General features: G+C 51.6%; 1 protein-coding gene across 2 annotated transcripts in view; it reads left to right on the top strand.

Annotated features, from left to right (window-relative positions):
- LOC142243653 (KAT8 regulatory NSL complex subunit 1-like) overlaps nt 1-24,782 on the top strand; it is a 167,908-nt gene that overhangs the window by 15,111 nt on the left and 128,015 nt on the right. For both annotated transcript variants that reach the window (XM_075315772.1, XM_075315773.1), the window contains exon 2: nt 22,340-22,484. In XM_075315772.1, coding sequence (XP_075171887.1) covers nt 22,340-22,484 — 145 coding nt within the window. The remainder of the gene's footprint in view (nt 1-22,339; nt 22,485-24,782) is intronic.

Genomic DNA, 24,782 nt, shown 5'->3' with positions numbered 1-24,782 from the left:
GTGAGTGTGTATACTGATAGGACACGGGCATGTACTGCCGGATCGGGGATCAGAGTGTATACCGATAGGACACGGGTATGTACTGCCGGATTGGGGGTGAGTGTGTATACTGATTGTACGCAGGGTTGTATGCTACCGGACAGAGAAAGAGGAATACAGGAGTATATATTGGTGGTATACGGGTGTATATACTGCCCAACCGGGAGTGTGTGTACGGATGTGACACGGGGGTATATGCTGCTGCATCGGGGGTCAGTGGTATACTCCTTGGATACGGGTGTATGCTGCCAGACCACGGGTGATTGTATGTTTCGATGGAAGACAGGTCTATATGCTGCCTGAGGAGGGGTGAATGTGTATACCGATGGGACACGGGTATACGCTGTCGAACTGTGGGTGTGAGTATATACTGATAGTACACGAGTATATGTTGCTGGACTGGTGATGTGTGTGTGTGTGTGTGTGTGTGTGTGTGTGTGTGTGTGTGTGTGTGTGTGTGTGTGTGTATATCGGTGGTGCACAGAGGTGAGCGGATACTGATAGGACAGGGGGGTGTTTGCAGTTGGACCGTGGGTATACAGATAGGACATGGGGGTATTTGCTGCCGGTCAGAGGGCATACCCGTAAAACACGTGAATATATGCTGCCTGACCACAATTGTGTATACCCATAAGACATGGGAGTATATGCTGCCAGATTGGGGGTCAGGGGGTATAATCATAGTACACTGGGGTATATGCTGCTGAATCGGGGGTCACGGGGTATACCCGTAGGACACTGGGTATATGCTGCTGGACTTGGGATCAGGGGGTATACCGATAGGACATGGGTATATGCTGCGTGACAGCACAACAGCAGAGGAGGTATATACTGAACGACCAGAAGTGAGCTTGTATACTGCAAACACACAGATATATGCAGCAGGGATGGGGATGAGTGTGTACACCGCTAGAAATAATAATACGGGTATATGCTACCGGACCAAGGATCAGTGTATAGATGTGACACTGCTATATGCAGCTGGACAGAGGGTGAGTGTACAACTACTGAGGAGGTATACATGTGGCATACAGGGGTATATACTGCCGGACTGAGGGTGACTGATGAAGAGGAGGTACACAGAGTTGTATAGTGCCGGGGAGGGGGGTGAGTGTATATACCGACTGTACACAGGGTATATGTTGCCAGACCATGGTTAAGTGTGTGTATACCAATGGTACACGGGTATATGCTGCTTCCCTGGGAGTGTGTGTATACTGATAGTATACAGAGGTATATGCTGCCAAAGCGGGGGTGAGTGTGTATAACGCTGGTACAAAGTGTACATGCTGCCAGACCGTGGGCGAGTGTATACCGATGGTATACAGAGGTATATGCTGCCAGACCATGGGTGAGTGTATACCGATGGTATACAGAGGTATATGCTGCCAGACCATGGGCGAGTGTATACCGATGGTATACAGAGGTATATGCTGCCAGACCATGGGTGAGTGTATACCGATGGTATACAGAGGTATATGCTGCCAGACCATGGGTGAGTGTATACCGATGGTATATGCTGCCAGACCGCGGGTGAGTGTATACCGATGGTACAAAGTGTACATGCTGCCTACCGTGGGCGAGTGTATACCGATGGAATACAGATGTATATGCTGCCAGACCGTGGGCGAGTGTATACCAATGGTATACAGAGCTATATGCTGCCAGACCGTGGGCGAGTGTATACCGATGGTACAAAGTGTACATGCTGCCTACCGTGGGCGAGTGTATACCGATGGTATACAGATGTATATGCTGCCAGACCGTGGGCGAGTGTATACCGATGGTATATGCTGCCAGACCGCGGGTGAGTGTATACCGATGGTACAAAGTGTACATGCTGCCTACCGTGGGCGAGTGTATACCGATGGTATACAGATGTATATGCTGCCAGACCGTGGGCGAGTGTATACCGATGGTATACAGAGGTATATGCTGCCAGACTGGGGGTGAGTGTGTATACTGCTGGTATACAGAGGTATATGCTGCCAGACTGGGGGTGAGTGTGTATACTGCTGGTATACAGAGGTATATGCTGCCAGACTGGGGGTGAGTGTGTATACCGATGGTATACAGAGGTATATGCTGCCGGACCGGGGGTGAGTGTATACCGATGGTATACAGAGTTATATGCTGCCAGACCGGGGGCGAGTGTATACCGATGGTATACAGAGGTATATGCTGCCAGACTGGGGGTGAGTGTGCTGCTGGTACAGTGTACATGCTGCCGGACTGGGGGTGAGTGTATACCGATGGTATACAGAGGTATATGCTGCCAGACTGGGGGTGAGTGTGTATACCGATGGGATACGGTGGTGTATACACTGTCTCTCCAGCGCTGCCCCTGATTTCTCCAGGCTTCTGCCCTTCCCCCGGCAGCCGGACATTTTCTGTTTTGTTGTTTTTTGCCCACCCGCTTTTGAGAATTGACCACAGCTTCCTCATGGGAACGAGAGCTTGGAAGTTTCTTGGCCATGAACCCAAAATTTCAATATTTTGTGCCCCACGCGCCACTTATAAGCTGTTCATATTGCAAAATAATTGTGTATGTGTTTTGCTAAACTTGCGTGTTTCAGGATTACCTTGGGGTGTAAACCGGCTGCCAGTCGCCCTAGCAATAAGAAAAAAGTCCAGGTTTTTTTTTTTTCTGGTGAAACGCGGTTCGTGCTGCCGAGGACTGTGGCATCCTATCTGCACTGATCTATACATTGCTCCGGTGTTTGGTCTGCCCATGTATCATATGACAACTGATCGGTACAAGTTAAAGGGCACCTGTCAGCAGAAATTTTGCACTAAACCTGAAAGCTTCCCCCTCTGCAGCTCCTGGGCTGCATTCTGGAGAGGTTCCTGTTCTTGTGCCCCCTTTCAGACCAAAATAAAGACTTTATAAACTGGTACCTTTTTTGTATTCAAATCTTGATAATGGTACACGGGGGCGGGCTCTCTGGTGTCAGTCTGCCTCCTGCCGCTTTAGGCCACCCCCCCCCCCATCGCACAATTTCATACCTCAGGAGGCCGCCCAGTGCGTCGAGGTCTCGCGCATGCGCCCTGCCACTCTAGCGGGATTTGATTCTACATGTTTTATTTTTTTACTATGTACGTCGGTAGCTCCTCTCCGCGTCTCCTCCTGATCGCTGGTGTCCTGCTCCGCGCTCCTGCCATTTATTTCCTGATCCAGGGTAAGATGGGAAAGAGGTGACGTGAGGTAAGCTGGCCAGCACTCGCGCAGAACGGTGGAGGCGGCGGTGGAAGCACGAGATTATGGGCGGGTACTTGCTGTTGAAAATCACAGCGCCGCCCATAATCTCTTGCCTGCGCAACACGTCACCAGCGGTCACACAGTGCACATTGCGCAGTCCCGCTAGAGTGGCAGAGCGCATGCACGAGACCTCGGACGCACTGGGCGGCCTCCTGAGGTATGAAATTGCGCGATGGGGGATGGCCTAAAGTGGCAGGAGGCAGACTAACGGACACCATAGAGCCCGCCCCCGTGTACCATTATCAAGATTTGAATACAAAAAGGAACCACTTTATAAAGTCTTTATTTTGGTCTGAAAGGGGACACAAGAACAACAGGAACCTCTCCAGAACGCAGCCCAGGAGCTGCAGAGGGGGAAGCTTTTAGGTTTAGTGCAAAATTTCTGCTGACAGGTGCCCTTTAACTGATCCGCGGTCTTTTTGTGCTGTTGGTCGGTCCATGTGAACAGGTTTAGTTTTTACACTTGCAATATGACATGGTCTCTATCCTGCTGCAAAAAGCATATTCACCACCACATTGTCCTGGATGATGGGAGAAGTTCTTGCCAGAAGTTTGGACCCCCTTGTCTCGGGAAACTGTTGGCAGGGGACACGACTCGTGGCAGCGTTTGACTTTTCTTCTCCGGACAGTCATTCTTCCAAATGTCCCAAAAAGTTTGCAGTGGGCGAAATCTGAGAGAATTTATTTTTTCCTTATTTTCTGCACTCTCATCTCTGTTCTTCTGCAGAATGGCAGTCTGTCCCAATTTTTCAGTAGCTTTGCGTCCCATCTTTACACCAATTTTTGCCTCACTTTCTGCTGTCATTCGTGAGCAAGCTCAGCACTGGCATTGAACCGATCCGTTAGCTGAATTCTCTTTAGGAGACAGTCCTTGCTGGACTTTCTTGGGCATCCTGATGTTTTCACAGCAATTGAACCTCTTTGAAGTTGTTGATGATCCTAATTAAATGGTTGATTTAGGGGCAATCTTACAATTGGCAAGGTCCTTGCATGTAAACCCGTTTTGATGCATAGCAATGTCTTCACGTGTTTCCTTGCAGGAAATCATAGTTAATAGAACAAAACGATAATTTCAAGCATCATTCCTCTTAAAGTAACCAGCTTGCTCTTATCACGGTCATGCTGGTTGAATATGAGCTGCCTTGTCCTTGTTACATCTTTCCTGAACTTAAAGATCACTGGAATGATGGAAGCAGGTCGCTTTTTGCCAGTGCTGCAATTTAGAAGAAATGGGTTTTTGTGATTTAGGTTAATTTTCAGGGCAAGGAATGAATCTGCAATCTTTTAGTCTTCACTGTATATACTAAATTTGTACTAAGGAGGTTATATAAGGGAACTTATAATATACAGGTGTGTGTACATGTGACTGCAAACGAACCCAGGAAAGTATACGGGAACAGGAGTTTTACAGCAATCTACCATATTTTTCAGATTATAACACACCCTTCTTTCCAAAAACTTGGGCGGAAAATGAGGGATGCGCCTTATAATGTGACTGTAGCTTACCAGGAGGAGGAGAATGGGGTCTGTGGGGGGGAGGGGGGGTGGGGGTGTCTGTGGGGGGGGGGGGTGTCTGTGCTGGGTGGGGGGAGAGTCTGTGCTGGGTGGGGGGGGGGGGGTCTGTGCGGGGGTCTGTGCTGGGTGGGTGGGGGGGGCGTGGGTCTGTGTGTTCCGGGGGTGGGGGGTCTGTGCGGGGGTGGGTGGTGAGGGCGGGGGTCTGTGCTGTGGGGGTGGGGGGTCTGTGCGGGGGTGGGGCGGGCTGTGCTGGCTGCTGTGTGGAGTAGAACAGCGCAGCGGGTGAGATTCTTAGTGAACGGTGCAGGCTTCAAATTTTTAGCACCCGGAGTCGGCACGTGCACCGATGGAGCGCTCGGCCCAAGATCTCATCTGCACATGCGCCATCTCCGGCCCATTGATCTCCCAGTAGCGGACTTAAAGAAAATGGTGGCATGTGCACAGATGAGACTCCGGGCGCCATTTCTTTGAAGCCCGCTGCACCGCCCTGCTGCGCACAGCCCCCACCGCAGCCTCGCCCTACTCCACTACTGCCCCTTCCTCCTGTGACCCCCCACCCCCTCCTGTGACACCACCAGAGCAGAAGATGGACCCCCCCCTTTACCTTTTTTACCTCTAGATTTGAGGTGCATCTTATAAAACCAAAAATGCGTTATATGATGACTGTAGAGGTTACATAGGGGGCTGGGTATGTGCACTCTGACCCCCTGCTCCTATATACGGACACTGTTCTGGCTGTATAGGGGCAGGGATGGCTCAGTACTAGACACAAGCCCCTCTCAGGTAACCGGCCTTTCTTCGGCGCTCTATTGGGAGACCCAGACGATTGGGTGTATAGCTACTGCCTCCGGAGGCCACACAAAGCATTACACTAAAAAGTGTAAGGCCCCTCCCCTTCTGGCTATACACCCCCCGTGGGATCACGGGCTGCTCAGTTTTCAAGCTTTGTGTGCGAAGGAGGTCAGACATCCACGCATAGCTCCACTGTTTGTAGTCAGCAGCAGCTGCTGACTCTTTCGGATGGAAGAAAAGAGGGCCCATATGGGGCCCCCAGCATGCTCCCTTCTTACCCCACTTGTGGTCTGTAAGGTTGAGGTACCTATGGCTGGTACGGAGGCTGGAGCCCACATGCTGTTTTCCTTCCCCATCCCCCTGAGGGGCTCTGGTGAAGTGGGATCTTGCCGGCCACCTAGCCCTGAGGCCGGGCTCCATCCACAGACCCATAGAACCTGCTGGATGTGGAGCGGGAGTGCCGTTCAGGGACAAGGCCCTGCAACTTTCAGGTACTCTGTGTCCCCGTATGGAAAGGCACGCACACTCCAGGCTTGCTGGGTGTGCTAGTGCGCCGGGGACTGTAGCGCTGTGCGCTGGGCTTATAGTCCCGGCAGATTACTTGGGGACTTTATGTGTGGAGACCGCCGCGCCGACCGCCCCTAGAGCGGCGGCGCAGCTGCGACTTGTAGTGCGCCGGGGACGCGCCGACCGCGCTTTTACGGCGGCGGCGCTTCTAACTTTACTCCCCGGCTTTGCGGCCTGGTTTTCACTTCGTTCCCGCCCCCAGCCCTGCCAGTCAAGGGAGGGGCGGGATGCTGTACAGTAAGTCGGCGCAGGGAGCTGGAGTCTGCTTTGCATTCTCCAGCCCCCTTCACTAGATGCAGTGGGACGCCGCTTTTCCCGCTCTTGGCTCGGGCACGCCCTCGGGCCGCCCCTCTTCTCTGGAAGCCGGCAGCCATTCCAGCACGCAGAGAAACAAAATGGAGACAAGCGCCGGGATACCAGTCACAGGATTCCAGCGCAACACACCCGCTTTTGTGCGGGCGGTAAGCGGCAGCTGAAGTGCTGACCCACTAATGCTGAAGTGTCCTGTTGTATATGTCGCTGTACATTGCACTGTTAAGGCTATTCTTGGCTGTCTACCCACTTTGATGACTAGACAGCGGCAGCAAATAGCAAGAGTGCTAAGGCGATTGCATGTGCTGCAGTGTTTACTGTCATGCTTGTATGCTATACGTTCACTGTATGTTGCTATTCTTGGCTAATGCTCCTATATAAATAGACAACAGCAGCAGAAAAGCAGGGGTGCTGAGGCACAAGTTTTCAATGCTGCTTGGATTGCATGTGCTGCAGTGTTTATTGTTATGCTTGTATGCTATACATTCACTGTATGTCGCTATTCTTGGCTATGCTCCTATATAAATAGACAACAGCAGCAGAAAAGCAAGGGTGCTAAGGCACAGGCTTTCAATGCTGCTTGGATTGCATGTGATGCAGTGTTTATTTTCATGCTTGTATGCTATACATTCACTGTATGTCACTATTTTTGGCTAATGCGCCTAGATAAACAGACAATAGCGGCAGAAAAGCAAGGTGCCAAGGCACAAGTTTTCAATGCTGCTTGGATTGCATGTGCTGCAGTCCTGGATAAACAGACAGACAGCAGAAAAGCAAGGGTGCCAAGGCACAGGCTTTCTAGGCTGCTTGTACTACATGTGCTGAAGTGTTTATTTGTATTTCACTGTACGGTCATGTACGGCATGTGATACTGTTCCAGGACCCCCAGTGTGTGCAATTGCTCAACCGGGGTCTCGACTACATGTGGCCAAAAGAACCAGCAATGCCCCTGGCCACCCTGATTTGGAACAAATCAAGGCCCCAGAGGGGTTCCAGGCATCCCAGGGTGCAGGCTCTGACACGGACGACAGTCCCAGACTGCCTAAGCGGGCTCGCTGAAAACGGCCCTCCACTTCATCACTGGTCAGGGTCCCAGCAGGAGTACTCGCTGTAGGATGAGGCAAACGTAGCTGTTCAGGACTCTGATCCTGAGACCGCTCTCAATCCGGATGCCCGGATGGTGACGCTTTAGTGACTAATCTTATAGCGTCCATCAATGGAAGGTTGGATATTTCTCCCTCAGCTCCTCCAGTGGAGGAGTCAGCTTCACAGCAAGAGAAATCTCTATTTCGGTATCTCAAGTGTATATTGAGTACTTTTTCTGGTCACTCTGACTCCAGAGCCGCAGTCCAGAAACGTAACGCTTATCCCGATAAGCGTTTTTCTCCAACCGTATTAATGATACACGTTGTCTCTTCCCCCCTGATGTGGTCAAGCGCTAGACCCAGTGTCCAAAGGTGGATCCCCCAATCTCCAGGGTTGCGGCTAGATCTATAGTTGCAGCGGAGAATGGGTTTTCACTTAAAAATGCCATTGACAGACAGATAGGCCTCTGGTTGCAATCTGTCTATGAAGCTATCGGCGGGTCGGTTGCTCAGGCATTCGCAGCCGCAGAGGCACTCCAAGCCATTTCAGCTAGTATTGCAAGAGAGACGCTGTCATACGTACATCTGGGCCCCAGCAGCGTCCTTAATCTCACAATGTCGGCATTGCGACTCAGGCTGTTAAAGCTGTCCTAGACTCTACGAGCCGTACGTCAGTGGCGTCCGCCAACTCCGTGTTTTTACACAGAGCCTAGTGGTAAGAGATTGGAACAAATGCTGCTTCCAACAAAGTGCTTAACCAGGTTGCCTTTATCTGGTGACAGGCTGTTGGTAAGTGGTGAAATGAAATCATTCACCTGTCCAAGAGGACTCGAAAGGCCCAGAGGGGCACAGATTCCTGGCGGGCTCAATCACGCCCGGGGAGGGCAGCCAGAGGAACCGCAACCAAGGCGTTTTCCTCATGACTTTCAGCCCTCGCACTCCACATCCGCAGTCGGAGGCAGACTCCCCCGCTTTAGCGACATTTACCTGCCACAGGTCAAAGGCCTGTGGGTGAGAGTCAGTTTGTCTCAAAACTTCCTCACCGACCGAGCAGAGGCTCTTCTGCAGGCAGGAGGAGTGGTAATCCCTGTTCCTCCTCAGGAACAAGATACGCTTTTTGCTCTGACCTGGTCGTGGTGCCAAAATAGGACGGCTCCTTCCGTTCCGTTCTGGACCTTAAACTGCTCAACAAGCACGTGAAAACCAGGCGGTTCCGGATGGAACCCCCCGCTCCGTTTTTGCCTCAATGCCTCAAGGAGATTTCCTAGCATCAATAGACATCAGGATGCTTATCTCCATGTGCCGATTGCTCCAGGGCACCGGCGTTTGCTATGATGCGTTATTAAAGACGAGCATCTTCAGTTCATAGCCCTACCCTGCAGTCTGGCGACAGCCCCACGGGTGTTCACCAAGTTGATGGCAGCAGTGACAGCAGTCCCGCACTCTCACGGTCACTCTGTGATCCCTTGCTTGGACAATCTCCTTGTCAAGGCACTCTCTTAAAAGGCATGCCAACACAGCCTGCACATGGCGCTGGAAACTTCCCAGAGTTTCGGGGGAGTCCTCAACTTTTCAAAGTTAAACCCAATCGCTGGCATAGGCTCGGCATAGAGTTTCACACTCTCTCAGCGATGGTGAAGCTTCCACTGGACAAACAGCGGTCACTGCAGACGAGGGTGCAGTCTCTCCTTCAAGGAGACGCCTCTTCCAGAGGCAGTCCCTTTCACGCAGTTTCATCTGCGTCCACTTCAATAGAACATTCTTCGCTAATGTGAGGGGAAGTCGATGTCCCTACACAGGAACGCCCCCCTTTCTCAGACGATCAAGGACTCTCTTCAGAGGAGTCCACTCTTCAGATCAATTGTCTCGAGCTCTGGGCAGTGTATATTGCCCTGCAAGACTTCCTGCAGTGGCTGGAAGGCAAACAGATCCGAATTCAGTCGGACAATCCACAGCGGTGGCATACATCAACCACCAAGGCGGCCTACGCAGTCGGCGAGCCTCCCTGGAAGTCCACCGGATTCTGCTGGGGGTGGAAGACAGAGCTACACCATCTCCGCAGTTCACATCCCGGGTGTAGAAAACTGGGAAGCAGACTTCCTCAGTCACCAGGGCGTGGACGCAGGAGAATGGTCTCTGCACCCGGACGGGTTTCACGAATCGGCACAACAGCTGAATTCTACGGCCCTGAACCTACTGTATGGCCATTGCATCCTAGATCCTAGTGTTCTCAGGATTATTCCAAGAGGTCGTTGCCACCTTGGCACAGGCTATGGAGCCCACGTCTGCTAAGATCTACCACGGACGTGGAAGATTTTCTTATCCTGGTGCTCTGCTCAGGGAGTGTCTCCCGGGCCATTTCATTGCCTACTTTTCTTTCCTTCCTACAATCGGGGTTAGAAAAGGGCTTGTCGTTAGGCTCCCTTAAAGGGCAAGTCTCGGCACTATACGTGTTTTTTTTTCAGAAGCGTCTGGCACGCCTTCCTAAAGTGCGCACGTTCCTGCAGGGGGTTTGTCATATCGTGCCCCCGTACAAGCGGCCGTTAGATCATGGGATCTGAACAGAGTACTAGTTGCCCTCCAGAAGCCGCCTTTCGAACCTCGGAAGGATGTTTCCCTTCCTCGACTGTCACTGAAAGTGGCCTTTCTGGTAGCGATCACGTCTCTTCGGAGAGTGTCTGAGCTAGCAGCACTGTCATCCAAGGCTCCCTTCCTGGTGTTCCACCAGGACAAGGTAGTGCTGCGCCCCATTCAGGAGTTTCTCCCTAAGGTAGTATCCTCGTTTCATCTTAATCAGGATATCTCGTTACCTTCTTTTTGTCCTCATCCGGTTCACCGGTATGAAAAGGATTTACATTTCGTAGATCTAGTGAGAGCACTCAGACTCTACATTTCCCGCACGGCGCCCCTGCGCCGCTCTGATGCACTCTTTGTCCTTGTCGCTGGTCAGCGCAAGGGGTCGCAGGCTTCTAAAGCCACCCTGGCTCGATGGATCAAAGAACCAATTCTTGAAGCCTACCGTTCTGCGGGGCTTCCGGTTCCATCAGGGCTGAAGGCCCATTCAACCAGAGCTGTGGGTGCGTCCTGGGCATTACGACACCAGGCTACAGCTCAACAGGTGTGCCAGGCGGCTACCTGGTCGAGTCTGCACACTTTCACCAAACATTATCAGGTGCATGCCTATGCTTCGGCGGACGCCAGCCTAGGTAGAAGAGTCCTGCAGGCGGCAGTGACACCCCCGTAGGGGAGGGCTGTCTTGCAGCTCTAACATGAGGTATTTTGTTACCCACCCAGGGACTGCTTTTGGACGTCCCAATCGTCTGGGTCTCCCAATAGAGCGCCGAAGAAGAAGGGAATTTTGTTACTTACCGTAAATTCCTTTTCTTCTAGCTCTTATTGGGAGACCCAGCACCCGCCCTGTTGTCCTTCGGGATTTTTGGGTTTGTTTGCGGGTACACATGTTGTTCATGTTGAACGGTTTTCAGTTCTCCGATGTTACTCGGAGTGAATTTGTTTAAACCAGTTATTGGCTTTCCTCCTTCTTGCTTTAGCACTAAAACTGGTGAGCCAGTGATCCCACTGGGGGTGTATAGCCAGAAGGGGAGGGGCCTTACACTTTTTAGTGTAATGCTTTGTGTGGCCTCCGGAGGCAGTAGCTATACACCCAATCGTCTGGGTCTCCCAATAAGAGCTAGAAGAAAAGGAATTTACGGTAAGTAACAAAATTCCCTTCATTGCTGATAGAGAATGGAAGTCTTTCTGACCGTCTTGTACACATGATTACAGCTGCTGTCAGTTTCTTCCTTGTCACCATGCTATAGACGTATAAGTACAGGGCAGACACGTGTCGCCTCTTCCCATAACTCCGATCGGCTGACACTTTTATGTTAGTGCTTTAAATGTAAGTTACAGGTTGTCAGGGATCAGTGTGGCCCGGGCTGATTACAGGGGACTATAATGTTATCAGGCAGGGAACAGACACTGTATATAGGGTGGGGGGAGCGGAGGGACAGGGAACAGCCGCTGTATACAGGGTGGGGGGAGCAGAGGGGCAGGGAGCAGCCGCTGTATACAGGGTGGGGGGAGCGGAGCAGCAGGGAACAGCCGCTGTATACAGGGGGGGAGGGGGCAGGGAGCAGACGATGTATACAGGGTGGGGGAGCGCAGGGGCAGGGAGCAGACGCTGTATACGGGGTGGGGGGAGCGGAGGGGCCAGTGCAGACGCTGTATACAGGGTGGGGGGGGAGGGGGCAGGGAGCAGACGCTGTATACGGGGTGGGGGGAGCGGAGGGGCCAGTGCAGACGCTGTATACAGGGTGGGGGGAGCGGAGGGGCCAGTACAGACGCTGTATACAGGGTGGAGAGAGCGGAGGGCCCAGTGCCGACCCTCCGCCTCTATTGGTGGCTTATATCTTACAATGATGGAGTCTTGTGGGGTGATGAGACTTTTCTTATATACAGTAGTCAGTTATGGGACAGAAGTAATGCTGATTTGAGGTTATAAAAGAAATATACAAGACTATAATAAGCGTCTCGTCCTATTGTGGTGCTGATGTTGGAGTCACGTGAGGCAGATGCTGCGCTATGGACTTGTGGCCGCTGTGGTCTTATCACCAGGCTTCATTCAGAACAGCAGCCCTGTCTGGTATGGACTATGCAGCTTTTTTTGTCCCTCTACATTTTCCCAGTGATCAGCACCTAAAAGGGTTGTCCTGTGATAACGTGTTGATTGGTGGGTGATCCGCAGCCGATGGCATGGGAATTACGATGCGTTCACCCCATTCATTTTGTATGGGGCTGCTGGAAAGTCACACAGCGCTCAGCAGCCTCATAGGGAGTGAATTTAGCAGCGGTCCAGCCTGTGCACTGCCGCCCCTTACTAACGGGCACAGTTCCCTCTTCTGCCAGTTGGTGTGGGTCATCGGAGGCCAACTGATCAACTTATGCCCTATCCTGTGCATAGGTGACAACTTGTTGTAACCCTTGTAAGCCCCGTAGTTCTTTGGGTCTTTAGACGCTTGCGCTCTCATCATGTAACCCCTCCAGTCATTCTGTGGCCTTGGTGTTCGTGTGCTGCAATAACTGGCATTGTGGCTCCCATCGCTGTGATGGTCCAATGTGACCTGGAGGTCTGCAGTCCCTGTGCAGTAGTATCCCTGCTAATCCATGTCACATGGAGTGGAGGGTCGCCCAGCGAATATTGTGCACTCGCCCCATTCTAATTTCTGACACCTGCCTGTTTTTTGCTCTGATGTAACCGATGCTTTTTTACATCCATAGACCGAAAACCCCACAGATTGGCCACGTTTGCTCTTCATACTTGACATGACATTCTAGCTTCAAATTTACTCCGTTTTCAGGGAATTATAATATACCGTATTTTTCTGATTCTAAGACTCGTTTTCTTCCCAAAAATTTGGGAGGAAAATGAGGGGGGCGTCTTAAAATCCGAATATAGCTTACGGGGGGGGGGGGGGGGTCTGTGTGGCGAATGGGTGCGTGTAGCCGAGTGCGGGCAGCCGGGTGCCTGTCTGTGTCAGCTGCCTCTCTGTGCGGGAGTGCAGGCAGCCTGCTGGATGCCACTCTGTGCGGGCGGGTGGCTATGCGGCAGTTGTCCCAGTGTGTCCGCGGTCCCAGTTTCAAATGATGGTGCTGGGAGTCAGCGCATGTGCAGATGGAGCCCTTGGATGAGAGCTCCATTTGCGCTTGCGCCGTTCCAGGTACCATCATTTGAACCGGGACTGCGGACAGACTGGAACCCTCACAGCAACGGCCTGTTGCACTATTGACCCGCCACTGCTGCTGACCGCCACTACCCGTCGCTGCCACCACAACCTCTGCATCCTATGACCCCGCTTCACCACCACTGCTGCCCCCCTCCCGGTAAGACAACACCAGAATATCAGAATATAAGACAGAGCCCTTTTTTTTTTTTTTTTTATTTTTTATTTTTTAATCTCTAAATTTGGGGTGTCTTATAAAACGAAAAATATGGTAATTGTTTTTATATATATATATAGTGCCAACCTATTCTGCAGCACTTTACAATCAAGGTGGGCTTATACAGACAGAAACAACGTCACATAGTTCAGCGCACCGGGCTGCTCTCTTCCTTGAACATTATAATAATTTATTTTGGTGACTGTTTACATTTGTGACTAAAAAAAACCTAAAGCTGAGCAGACCCGATCAATAATTCACATGCATGATTCCCTCCGCCCTGTGACATGCACGCTCCGCTCAGCCAAGCGTGCATGGCTCCTGACACTGGACACCTGGCGCAGCTCATCTTCCCTGAAGACAAAAATCTGTAATTGTGTAACCAGTTACCAGCCATTATTTAGGCATCCTGCGCCAGTCTACAGCTGGGTATGTAGTGTCCCCTGTGATGTGGTAGGATGAGTGCTGGAGAGACAAACGACTTGTTAATTCTGCGGCGCGTTCATTCTGCGGCTCGGCGCGTTCATTCTGCGGCTCGGCGCGTTCATTCGGCGGCTCGGCGCGTTCATTCTGCGGCGCGTTCATTCCGCGGCTCGGCGCGTTCATTCTGCGGCGCGTTCATTCGGCGGCTCGGCCCGTTCATTCGGCGGCTCGGCCCGTTCATTCTGCGGCGCGTTCATTCTGCGGCTCGGCGCGTTCATTCTGCGGCGCGTTCATTCGGCGGCTCGGCGCGTTCATTCGGCGGCTCGGGTCATGGAGTTCATTAGTCACTTGGCAACACACCAGTAATAGCAGAAACATGTAGACGTTACCGTGTGTCGTACGAGCAGCCTGGTCACGGATCGCCCCCTCTCGGCCGGTTTTCCGAGTGGTGCATTGCCCTTCTGTTAATCTGGTAATGTACAGAAATATTCACAGGATTGTAATGATTACTAATCCTTGTGATTACATCCATGTGTGAGCATTTTACAGATGTGACGCTGTGAGCAGAAGCCCCCCTGTACACGGCTCCATCCCCGATATCTGACCCCCTCTGACCACTTCAGAATGCACTATGGCAGCCGGACCTCTGTGAACCAAACCTGCATTGTAGTAGGGTCTCTTGGTGACTTTTTGTGGAACAGAATTATGGGGCAACCCTTTAAGACGACCTGAAACTAATCCTAAGGTTGAGGGAAAGAGGTTTCTTGGATTTAGGATCGGGAGCCCCCCGTTATTCCTGAGAATGGAGGCGTCGCGGAGCTGCCATTCCTATACGGGTTCTATATGACTTTGCCTCTCCAGCAAATGCAGTACGTGAATTAACCATGAGCAGTAATCTGGGGGCTCGTTCCTCTGTATAGACCGGATTATGGGGTCATTGATGTGCCAGCAGGGGTCCGGTATTACCAGAATAGTTCCTGTAACGCCAGGTCCTGGTTGTGCGCAGTCGCATCCGGTGGACATCACTCTGCTACATCTCTAGTCTGGAGAGCGCAGTCTGAGGTCGCTCAGGTTTCACATGTGACGCGCTCTTGAGTGTGTGAACTCTGCCAAAGAGAGAGTACAAGGTCCAGTACATACATTACAGATATACCCTCCCTGCGTGGTGTCTGCTTACTCCAGCTGTATACATCAGATGCTGGGTATTATGGGCTCATTCGCACAACTCAATGGCAGCTATATTTTCTCAGCAAACCAGAAATATTTTATAGATAGATAGATATAGAGAGAGATAGATATAGAGAGAGAGAGATAGATATAGAGAGAGAGAGAGATGTGGAGAGAGAGAGATGTGGAGAGAGAGAGATGTGGAGAGAGAGAGATGTGGAGAGAGAGAGATGTGGAGAGAGAGAGATGTGGAGAGAGAGAGATGTGGAGAGAGAGAGAGATGTGGAGAGAGAGAGAGATGTGGAGAGAGAGAGAGATGTGGAGAGAGAGAGAGAGATGTAGAGAGAGAGATGTAGAGAGAGAGATGTAGAGAGATGTAGAGAGAGAGAGAGATGTAGAGAGAGAGAGAGATGTGGAGAGAGAGAGAGATGTGGAGAGAGAGAGAGATGTGGAGAGAGAGAGAGATGTGGAGAGAGAGAGAGAGATGTGGAGAGAGAGAGAGAGATGTGGAGAGAGAGAGAGATGTAGAGAGAGAGAGAGAGAGATGTAGAGAGAGATAGATATAATTATCTATCTCTATCTCTGAGATATAGAGAGAGATATCTATCTATCGTATTTTTCATTTTATAAGACACACCCCAAATTTGGAGGGAAAAAAGGTAAAAAAAAATTATGGGGTCCGTTTATAATCTGGTGGTGTCTTACCAGGGAGGGGGGCGTGCAGAGAAGCGGGGTAACAGGAGGCAGGGGCAGTACTGGAGTACTGCAGGTGCTGCGCTGTGCGGGGGCCGGCGTCGCGGGGGCTGCGCTGTGCGGGGGCCGGCGTCGCAGGGGCTGCTCTGTGCGGGGATCAGGGATCACATGTAGGAGCGACAGTGCAGATGTTAGCACCCCCAGACAGCCCCTTTAAAGCCCCTATTCTTATACCCCCGTCCTGGGTCTCCCAACCCTTCCCTGATATTATAAAGCTACATGCGCACGCTGTAGTTTTGTTGTCACAAAAAAAAAACCTGCCCCTTTTGAGACATCAAAACTGCACCTTGTCCCAGAGAGCCTGGAAATGTAGGGGGAAAAAACCCAGCTTGTAATGAGGCCGCGTTTTTGGTGCATTTTTGTCAGTTCTGCTTTTGATGGTTTTTTGTTTTGTTTTTTTTTTGTGAAAAATGGTGATGGGTGGACTGGACTGTGAAGCGTGCTGTCCCCCCAATTTTGATAGTCATGATAAAGCCTAACAGCTAGGGGCTGGTGTTCTCAAACTGGGGAGCCCATGGTTATTAGCAGCGCTACAGCCGCCCAGAATTGTCACATCCGCTAGATGTGACATCCTTAGAACTTTACCCGGCTCTTCCCAATTGCCCTGGTGTGGTGGCAGTCGGGGGAATAAGGAGTTAATTGCAGGAACAAAAGAAAAAAAGCCCTAGATTAGTAATGGGATGCGTCTGAGACACCCCCTGCCCCCATTACTAATCTGTAAGTGAAAAGAAATAAACACCAAAAAAAATCCTTTTTGGAATAAGAGACAAAAAACCACCCTCTTTCACTACTTTATTAACCCCTAAAACTCCCCTGCAGGTCCGACTTAATCCACATGAGGTCCCACGAAGATAACAGCTCTGCTACATATGAAGTTACACCGAGCGGCCATAGAACATGTCCGCATGCTGTGAGGATCAGGCAGAGACTGAGTCAGCCCTGCGATGAGTGGTGAATTCACTCAGGTTAGCTGTGGCTGCAGCTGAATTTTCCCACGGTCTTCCACCTGTGATTGCAGGTAACCTGACCTACGGAGACCTCAGTGAACTCAGGTGAGGTCACTGAAGTTACCTAAGCCCAAGATAGAGGGGGGGGGTGTCTCATAGATGCCTACCCATCACTACTCCAGTGGCAGCTGTGAGCTGCGATTAACCTCTGATTACCCTTATTGCCACCGCACCAGGGCAATCGGGAAGAGTTGGGGAAAGGTTCGGGAGTGTCGCATCGAATGGTTGTGGCAAACCGGAGTGGCTTCAAGCTGCCATTTTTAGACTGGGTGGCTCCAAATAACAATGGTTCTCCCCAGCCTGAGAATACCAGCCGTCAGCTGTCCGGGTTTATCTTGGTTTGGTATAAAAATTGGGGGGACCCCACGCAGTGGTGTTTTTGTTTTTTTTTTTTAATTAAAAAGAAAAAAGCTGCGCCGCTGGGGGTTGAAGCCGAGGTACGTTTTTTCACAGCTGTAAAAAAGTTACATTCTGCGTTCCTCCCGCCCGACGGTCAGTCACAAAACGTCTGATGCGCCGCGGTGCGGATGCAACAGAACACCATAAGTTGCAATCCGCCCTTAATAGACGTCTGAGGAATAAACGGATTCCTCCAACGGTTACCGTAATTCCTCAAGGCGGTGGATTGCAACTGGCAAGTCAAAAGTGAGAACGTTCTGACAAAACTGCACCAAAAAACGCAGCGTGCGCATATAGCCTTAGAAGGATCAGGCATGTTGACTTTCAGTGCTTCACCCTTCTGTTTGCTCACAGGTGTCTGGCAGCAGCTTTTCTCGGCGCTCCCCTTTTTCTCCTCGGCGCGCTCCCCTTTTTCTCCTCGGCGCGCTCCCCTTTTTCTCCTTGGCGCGCTCCCCTTTTTCTCCTTGGCGCGCTCCCCTTTTTCTCCTCGGCGCGCTCCCCTTTTTCTCCTCGGCGCGCTCCCCTTTTTCTCCTCGGCGCGCTCCCCTTTTTCTCCTCGGCGCGCTCCCCTTTTTCTCCTCGGCGCGCTCCCCTTTTTCTCCTCGCCGCGCTCCCCTTTTTTCTCCTCGCCGCGCTCCCCTTTTTTCTCCTCGCCGCGCTCCCCTTTTTTCTCCTCGCCGCGCTCCCCTTTTTTCTCCTCGCCGCGCTCCCCTTTTTTCTCCTCGCCGCGCTCCCCTTTTTTTCTCCTCGCCGCGCTCCCCTTTTTTCTCCTCGCCGCGCTCCCCTTTTTTCTCCTCGCCGCGCTCCCCTTTTTTCTCCTCGCCGCGCTCCCCTTTTTTCTCCTCGCCGCGCTCCCCTTTTTTCTCCTCGCCGCGCTCCCCTTTTTTCTCCTCGCCGCGCTCCCCTTTTTTCTCCTCGCCGCGCTCCCCTTTTTTCTCCTCGCCGCGCTCCCCTTTTTTCTCCTCGCCGCGCTCCCCTTTTTTCTCCTCGCCGCGCTCCCCTTTTTTCTCCTCGCCGCGCTCCCCTTTTTTCTCCTCGCCGCGCTCCCCTTTTTTCTCCTCGCCGCGCTCCCCTTTTTTCTCCTCGCCGCGCTCCCCTTTTTTCTCCTCGCCGCGCTCCCCTTTTTTCTCCTCGCCGCGCTCCCCTTTTTTCTCCTCGCCGCGCTCCCCTTTTTTCTCCTCGCCGCGCTCCCCTTTTTTCTCCTCGCCGCGCTCCCCTTTTTTCTCCTCGCCGCGCTCCCCTTTTTTCTCCTCGCCGCGCTCCCCTTTTTTCTCCTCGCCGCGCTCCCCTTTTTTCTCCTCGCCGCGCTCCCCTTTTTTCTCCTCGCCGCGCTCCCCTTTTTCTCAGCTCTAGTCACGCTTAGATTGTCATCGTTATCAAATCTACAGAGGGCCCCATCCCATTCCTGGCAGCAGAGGTAGATTCCCTGCGTACAAGTGAGCGGGAGGCTCCTATTGTCATGTTATACGGTAAACAGACGGCCGGGGTCATCGATTTACTGAAAACAAAAGAGGCCGATCCAGGAGCCAAAAAATGGAAATGGCGACTACGTCAAGGCTGTACGGTTACTAGTTAATAGTCTCTGTACGTCTGGGGTAACTTTTTTAATAGATTTATAAACTAATTTAGAAAACTTAAAATGGTTCTGGATGGCTTTTCATCTTTACAATGTGGTTTTGGGGGGTGCCAGGTCCTGAGATTCCCCCACAATTGCCCTATAGACCCTGGAGAAGCGCACTGCTCCTGCATGAGCGCGCATAGCGGGGTACAGATTTAGTCCAGAGCACGCGGAGCTGTGTGCGCTCCTGAGCGGCAGACTTCTCAGGGTGTCGTTTGAGTAGTGCGGGGGTGCGTCCTCGGGACCACCGATCTGCAGGCAATTAGTGCATGGTAAAAATGAAACAAAACATGCAGAAAGCTTACTCTTTAAAGGGCTTGTCCACTAATATACAACCAGAATTTAATCAGTGCAGAACCCTATATAAACTAATCAGTGTATACTCTCCGCGGTAGCGATGTGTAGTGACGTGGCTTGTACCACGTGCCAGCCACAGCCGAAGGAATTGTGGAGGCCTGGGAAAGGTCTGCGGTCACTCCATGTAATTGTGGACTGCTGAAATGTGACAGGGGGACGGGGGCACGTGACTGCATGTATGCAATATTCATCATCGCAGTCACATGCCGACTAAATTGTCAGCTTCTCTCAATTCTGGGCCCGAGCGTTCAGCACGTGACCACAAATCCAGGGCAGCGTGTGTCAGGCACTGGCTGTATGATCACAGCAGGGGGTGTTTCACTCTGAACCACTGCCACGTTTCAGAGAAGCCCAAATTGCACTGTGCAATAGTCGTACAGGCAGGTCCCTGACGGTTTCTCTGTGCCCCCTGCCCAGGACTGATCGGTGTCTGTGCACACAGGATTGGGCAGCGTGTATCAGCTGTTGGGAAAGGGTTAAGGAAATGCCAACAGACGTGTTCTGGTGGTTTGTTGCTGGTCGATTAGCCGTCCTGCTGCTTAGTCCTGGCTGTTCAGGCTCCGTTCTCCTCTGTGGGTGCTGTAGTGTCTGGTGCGGGCTCCTGTGTTGGGCGCCGTGGCGGCTCCTGTGTTGGGCGCCGTGGCGGCTCCTGTGTTGGGCGCCGTGGCGGCTCCTGTGTTGGGCGCCGTGGCGGCTCCTGTGTTGGGCGCCGTGGCGGCTCCTGTGTTGGGCGCCGTGGCGGGTGTGGTATTGTAATAGTCTATTATGGAGTTTTCAGATCTGATGTCACCTGAGCTGCGGAGTGAATGTGACTTAAAGGGGAAAACCACCTGTAAAATCTGCAGCTGCGATTTATATATGGACCTCAATAAAGTGATCCCGGACGCCTGCATTTTACACCCGTCTGAGCTCAGGTCTAGCTCAATTTTTCCTTATTGTGGCTCATATAGATCACACCCCGTCTGCTCCTTTATACTTGCAATTATCCTCTGGTGTAATCAGGAAGGAGATAAAAGCGGACAAGGGTCTACACACACACACACACACACACACACACACACACACACACACACACACACACACCCCGCTGGACGACAGCTTTATGTGGATTCTGCAATTCAAATCCAATTACTGTATATACTCGAGTATGAGCCAACCCGAGTGCAAGCCAAGGCCCCCAATGTTACCACAAAAAACTGGGAAAACTTATTGACTCAAATACAAGCCTAGGGTGGGAAATGCAGCAGCTACTGGTACATTTCAACATGAAAAATAGATACCAATAAAAAGTAATGGGCCCCATACTTGTTTCCTGTAGTATTAAGCCCCATACGTGTCCCCCTGACACCCCACCACCCCCATCCCCTTGTAGTAATGGGCCCCATCTGTGTCTTCATCCTTGTGGCCCATCCTTTAGTACTGTCCCACTGGTCCCCTTCTCACATACATGAACAAAAATTATTCTCACTTGTCCTCCATTCCTGCAGTGTCCGCTTACCTGCTTCTTGCTGACCGCAGGCATATTGACCCTTCGATGATCGCAGCTGGAGCACGGGGCCGCCGCTGCCATCGTCGCTTTACTTCAGTTAAATGCTTTGCAGTGCCTTAAAGCAGTCATCTGAAGTAAAGCGCTGACTGCAGCGGTGGCCCCCTGCACAGACCAAGATCATCGAGGGGTATATGTGCTGCGGTCCTCAAGAAGCTGGTAAGCGAACAGCGCAGGAACTGAGGACAGGTGAGAATATTATTTATTTATTTTTTTTGTGGGAGCCTCACTTGAGTATAAGCAGAGGGGGGTGTTTTCAGCATAAAAAAATGGGCCAGAAAACGGCTTATACTAGAGTATATACGGTACATTCTGCAATCAGTGACAGACAGCAGCAGTGTGTTTTTTTTTGTTTTTTTTTTTTTTTGTTTGTAACCCTGTTGACATGCACTGGAAAATCTGCAAGAAGTAGTGGTGTTTAGGTTGTGTACAGAAAATCTGGTCAGGATGGCCCCACTGAACAGGCCGAAGCCTTATGTAGATTGGCATCAGCCTTAGCTGGTGTTCATACGTGGCATTCTTGCAGCTTTTTTTTTTTTTTTTTTTTATCCCCTCAATTTGAGAACTGCATTTTTTAAAGCGTTTTCTTGTCTAGGGGCCATAATGAATCCCCAAATGACAATAGAAGCTTGATGGGCCCAAATATAGACAGACCCCAACGTCTCTAATACTGGCTCATTCTCCACCCTCCATACATATTACCTGGTCATTGCTCCTCCCCCGTCTTTCCCATACACCGAGCTCGGCCACGTGCTCCTGTGTCCCTCCGAGAGCAGCTGCCGGGCTCCTCTTACCTCCCGGAGAACAAAGGGTGCGGCCGCTGATGACCTGGATAACCCCATTGTCTCAATTGTCTGGTCGCTAAAAATGAGTGCTCCTAAAGTTAACACCTAAACAGCACAGATAGGGGGATGGGGGTTTGACTTCTGAGACCTCCGCTGGTCAACACAATGGGGGCACATTTGTCCATGTTTTGATCCTGGGACATGCCTCGGAGGATGACTTGTGGCGGGTGACTTTTCTTCTGATGCTTTTTTTATATATTTTTTTTTTTTGTGCTTTCACAAGTTGTGATCTGTAATAATGGAGAAATGTTCCCGGATTTATTCACATAGTGCGGTGACGCCCCCCGCTGAAAGTGTCGCTAGTGCGGTGACGCCCCCCGCTGAAAGTGTCGCTAGTGCGGTGACGCCCCCCGCTGAAAGTGTCGCTCTTATTTTTTGCCTGTGTCATTTGTATCCTCTGTCCTCGCCGCTCCTTCCAGGAAATCTCCGCTTGGGCTTCGTGCTGTAATTTCAGCCTTTGCACGGAGCGGAGTATTACTTTCCTGATCCCCTGAGACTTCGGTGATAGGTGCATTGTCCTACAAAGTCACTCGTCCTCTATTGTGGGGGTCCCGGCTCTGGGGAGCGCTTGGTTTTCGCGGCTGATTGTGACCAGTCTTAGAGTAAATCAGCATTATGAATCAGTAACCTGAGTATGTGTTTGTTGTTCCCGCAGTGTTTATGCGCCTTCTCATCTCCTGCACGTATGCATTGATAACCAGGCTCTTCTCCGCAGGTCTCGGCAGCGCACGGAGTGGCGGTGGGCGATGGAGCGGGCAGCTATCCTCTGCCGGTGGACATGGTTACAAGCTCAGGTTTCCGACCTAGAGTTTCGGATAAGGCAACAGACGGAGATCTACAAGCAAATCCGATGTACGAAGGTAACAACAAACATTACAACATAACCTACCATCAGAGAGGAAGCCAGCCTGTCACCTAAGGCCTCATATTACATACCGGTATCATAGGGGGTGTAAAGAATTAGCAAACAATGGCTGCTTTCTTCCTGAGTTGCGCCACTCTTGTCCTCAGGTGGTCAGTGGTATTACAGCCGAGAGCAGCCATGTGTTTGTAATCCCTGCACCTTGTGTGCTGCGGGGGAGGTCTCCCTTGTTGGCACGGCTGATCATTTAGGCCTGTGCATGGCCTCTGCACACTTGTCAGGCCTGCCTGAGCCCCGCACACACACAGGCTGGGCATCCTGCCTAATGCACTCACCAGGTGAAATGAAGTCATCCAAGGACGCAGGGCCGGCATCCTCCAGTTCAGTCTCTGATTAGAGCTGGTCATGGATATTATCCTCCTGCAGCCAAGGAGTCAACAGACTGTGACCGAGTCCGGCAGGGTAATGTCTGACGGCTTACATGTGACTCTGCACTGCCTATTGTGTACGGTGTCCACCGCGGGACCCTGTCAATGACTTCTATCCATAGGACCCTATACATGATCCGATGCAACCGACTCCACATAAGAGCATACGTTCCTAATCATGAGCCCGTGCAACGCTGCAGCCAATCAACAAGTAAACCACTTGGAGCTTTTACGTATCGTATTTTTCGGTTTATAAAACGCACCAAAAATTTAGAGGCGGAAAATAGGAAAACATAATTTTTAATGTTAAAAAGAGGGTCCGTCTTATAATCCTAGTGTCTTTATCCTAATGCTCACTGGGGGGGGGGGGGGCGGCGGTGGTGCAGCGGCTCAGGAAGGTCATAGGAGGCAGGGTCAGCGATGCTGCGGGCTCAGAGGAGGAGGTGTTAGGTCTCACAATGGTCAGTGAACAGAGGGTTGGTGATACTGCGGCCTCGCGGGTTTTGCACCAGCGGACGCCATTGATCAGCTGGCGTGCTGCAGGAGTGTCACTAAAGTGGAGCGACTCAGGAAGGTCACAGGTCGGAGTGTCGCTGCGGCAGCGGACACCTAGTCTGACTGCGGACTCTATTAAATTGCCCGTAGTTAACACAATGAACTTCAAGAAAATTGCCGCGGAGGTGGTGCATGCGCACATTCACGTGATGGACTTCAAGAAAATGGCCGCAGAGGTGGTGCATGCGCACATTCACGTGATGGACTTCAAGAAAATGGCCGCGGAGGTGGTGCGTGCGCAGAGGCAAACACTGCCAATTTCTTTAAGTCCATGTCAATCTGTGCACGCGCCGCCTCCACAGCCATTTTCATCAAGTTCATCGCGTCAACTGCGGGCGATTCAATAGAGCCTGCAGTCAGGTCAGGCGCCCGCTACCGCCGCAACACTGCAGTGGTGCCCTCAGTATTGTTGACCCTGCCTCCTATGACCCCACTCTGCCACCCCGGTAAGCCATAGCCACACCTCTTCTTTTTTTTCCCAGTTTTGAGGGAAAAAAAGTGCGTTTTACAATCCAGAAGATATGGTAATCTGTCTGCATGTATACAGAGGATGTGCTGCCGACAATATGGAAAGTGTATGGTGATGTAACCGGTCATCCACACAGGTGGCATTGGCACGTGAAAAAGGGCATATAATACCGTAATGTGCAGCGTAAACCTAGATCACAGCGCTCTGCAGGTGGTGTACGGCCCCTCCCAAAAAAGGCAAGGACAGATTTGATTTAAAAAAATAGTTCGTTATGATATGCATTTTTCTTTGTCGCTCCTAATTGGGAGACCCAGACAATTGGGTGTATAGCTACTGCCTCCGGAGGCCACACAAAGCATTACACTAAAAAGTGTAAGGCCCCTCCCCTTCTGCCTATACACCCCCCGTGGGATCACGGGCTCCTCAGTTTTCATGCTTTGTGCGAAGGAGGTCAGACATCCACGCATAGCTCCACTGTTTAGTCAGCAGCAGCTGCTGACTATGTCGGATGGAAGAAAAGAGGGCCCATACTAGGGCCCCCAGCATGCTCCCTTCTCACCCCACTTTTGTCGGCGGTGTTTGTTAAGGTTGAGGTACCCATTGCGGGTACGGAGGCTGGAGCCCACATGCTGCTTCCTTCCCCATCCTCCTTAGGGCTCTGGGTGAAGTGGGATTTTACCGGTCTCCAGGCACTGAGGCCGTGCTCCATCCACAGCCCCTGGGGAATCTGCTGGATATGGAGCTGAGTATCGTCAGGGACAGGGCCCTGCTACGTCAAGGTACTCTGTGTCCCCGTACAGACCGCGCGCAGACACACTGCAGCATTGCTGGGTGTGTTAGTGCG

This window comes from Anomaloglossus baeobatrachus, chromosome 6, assembly GCF_048569485.1.
Source record: "Anomaloglossus baeobatrachus isolate aAnoBae1 chromosome 6, aAnoBae1.hap1, whole genome shotgun sequence".
Lineage (NCBI taxonomy): Eukaryota > Metazoa > Chordata > Amphibia > Anura > Aromobatidae > Anomaloglossus > Anomaloglossus baeobatrachus.
This window is presented reverse-complemented; position numbering and strand designations above follow the sequence as displayed.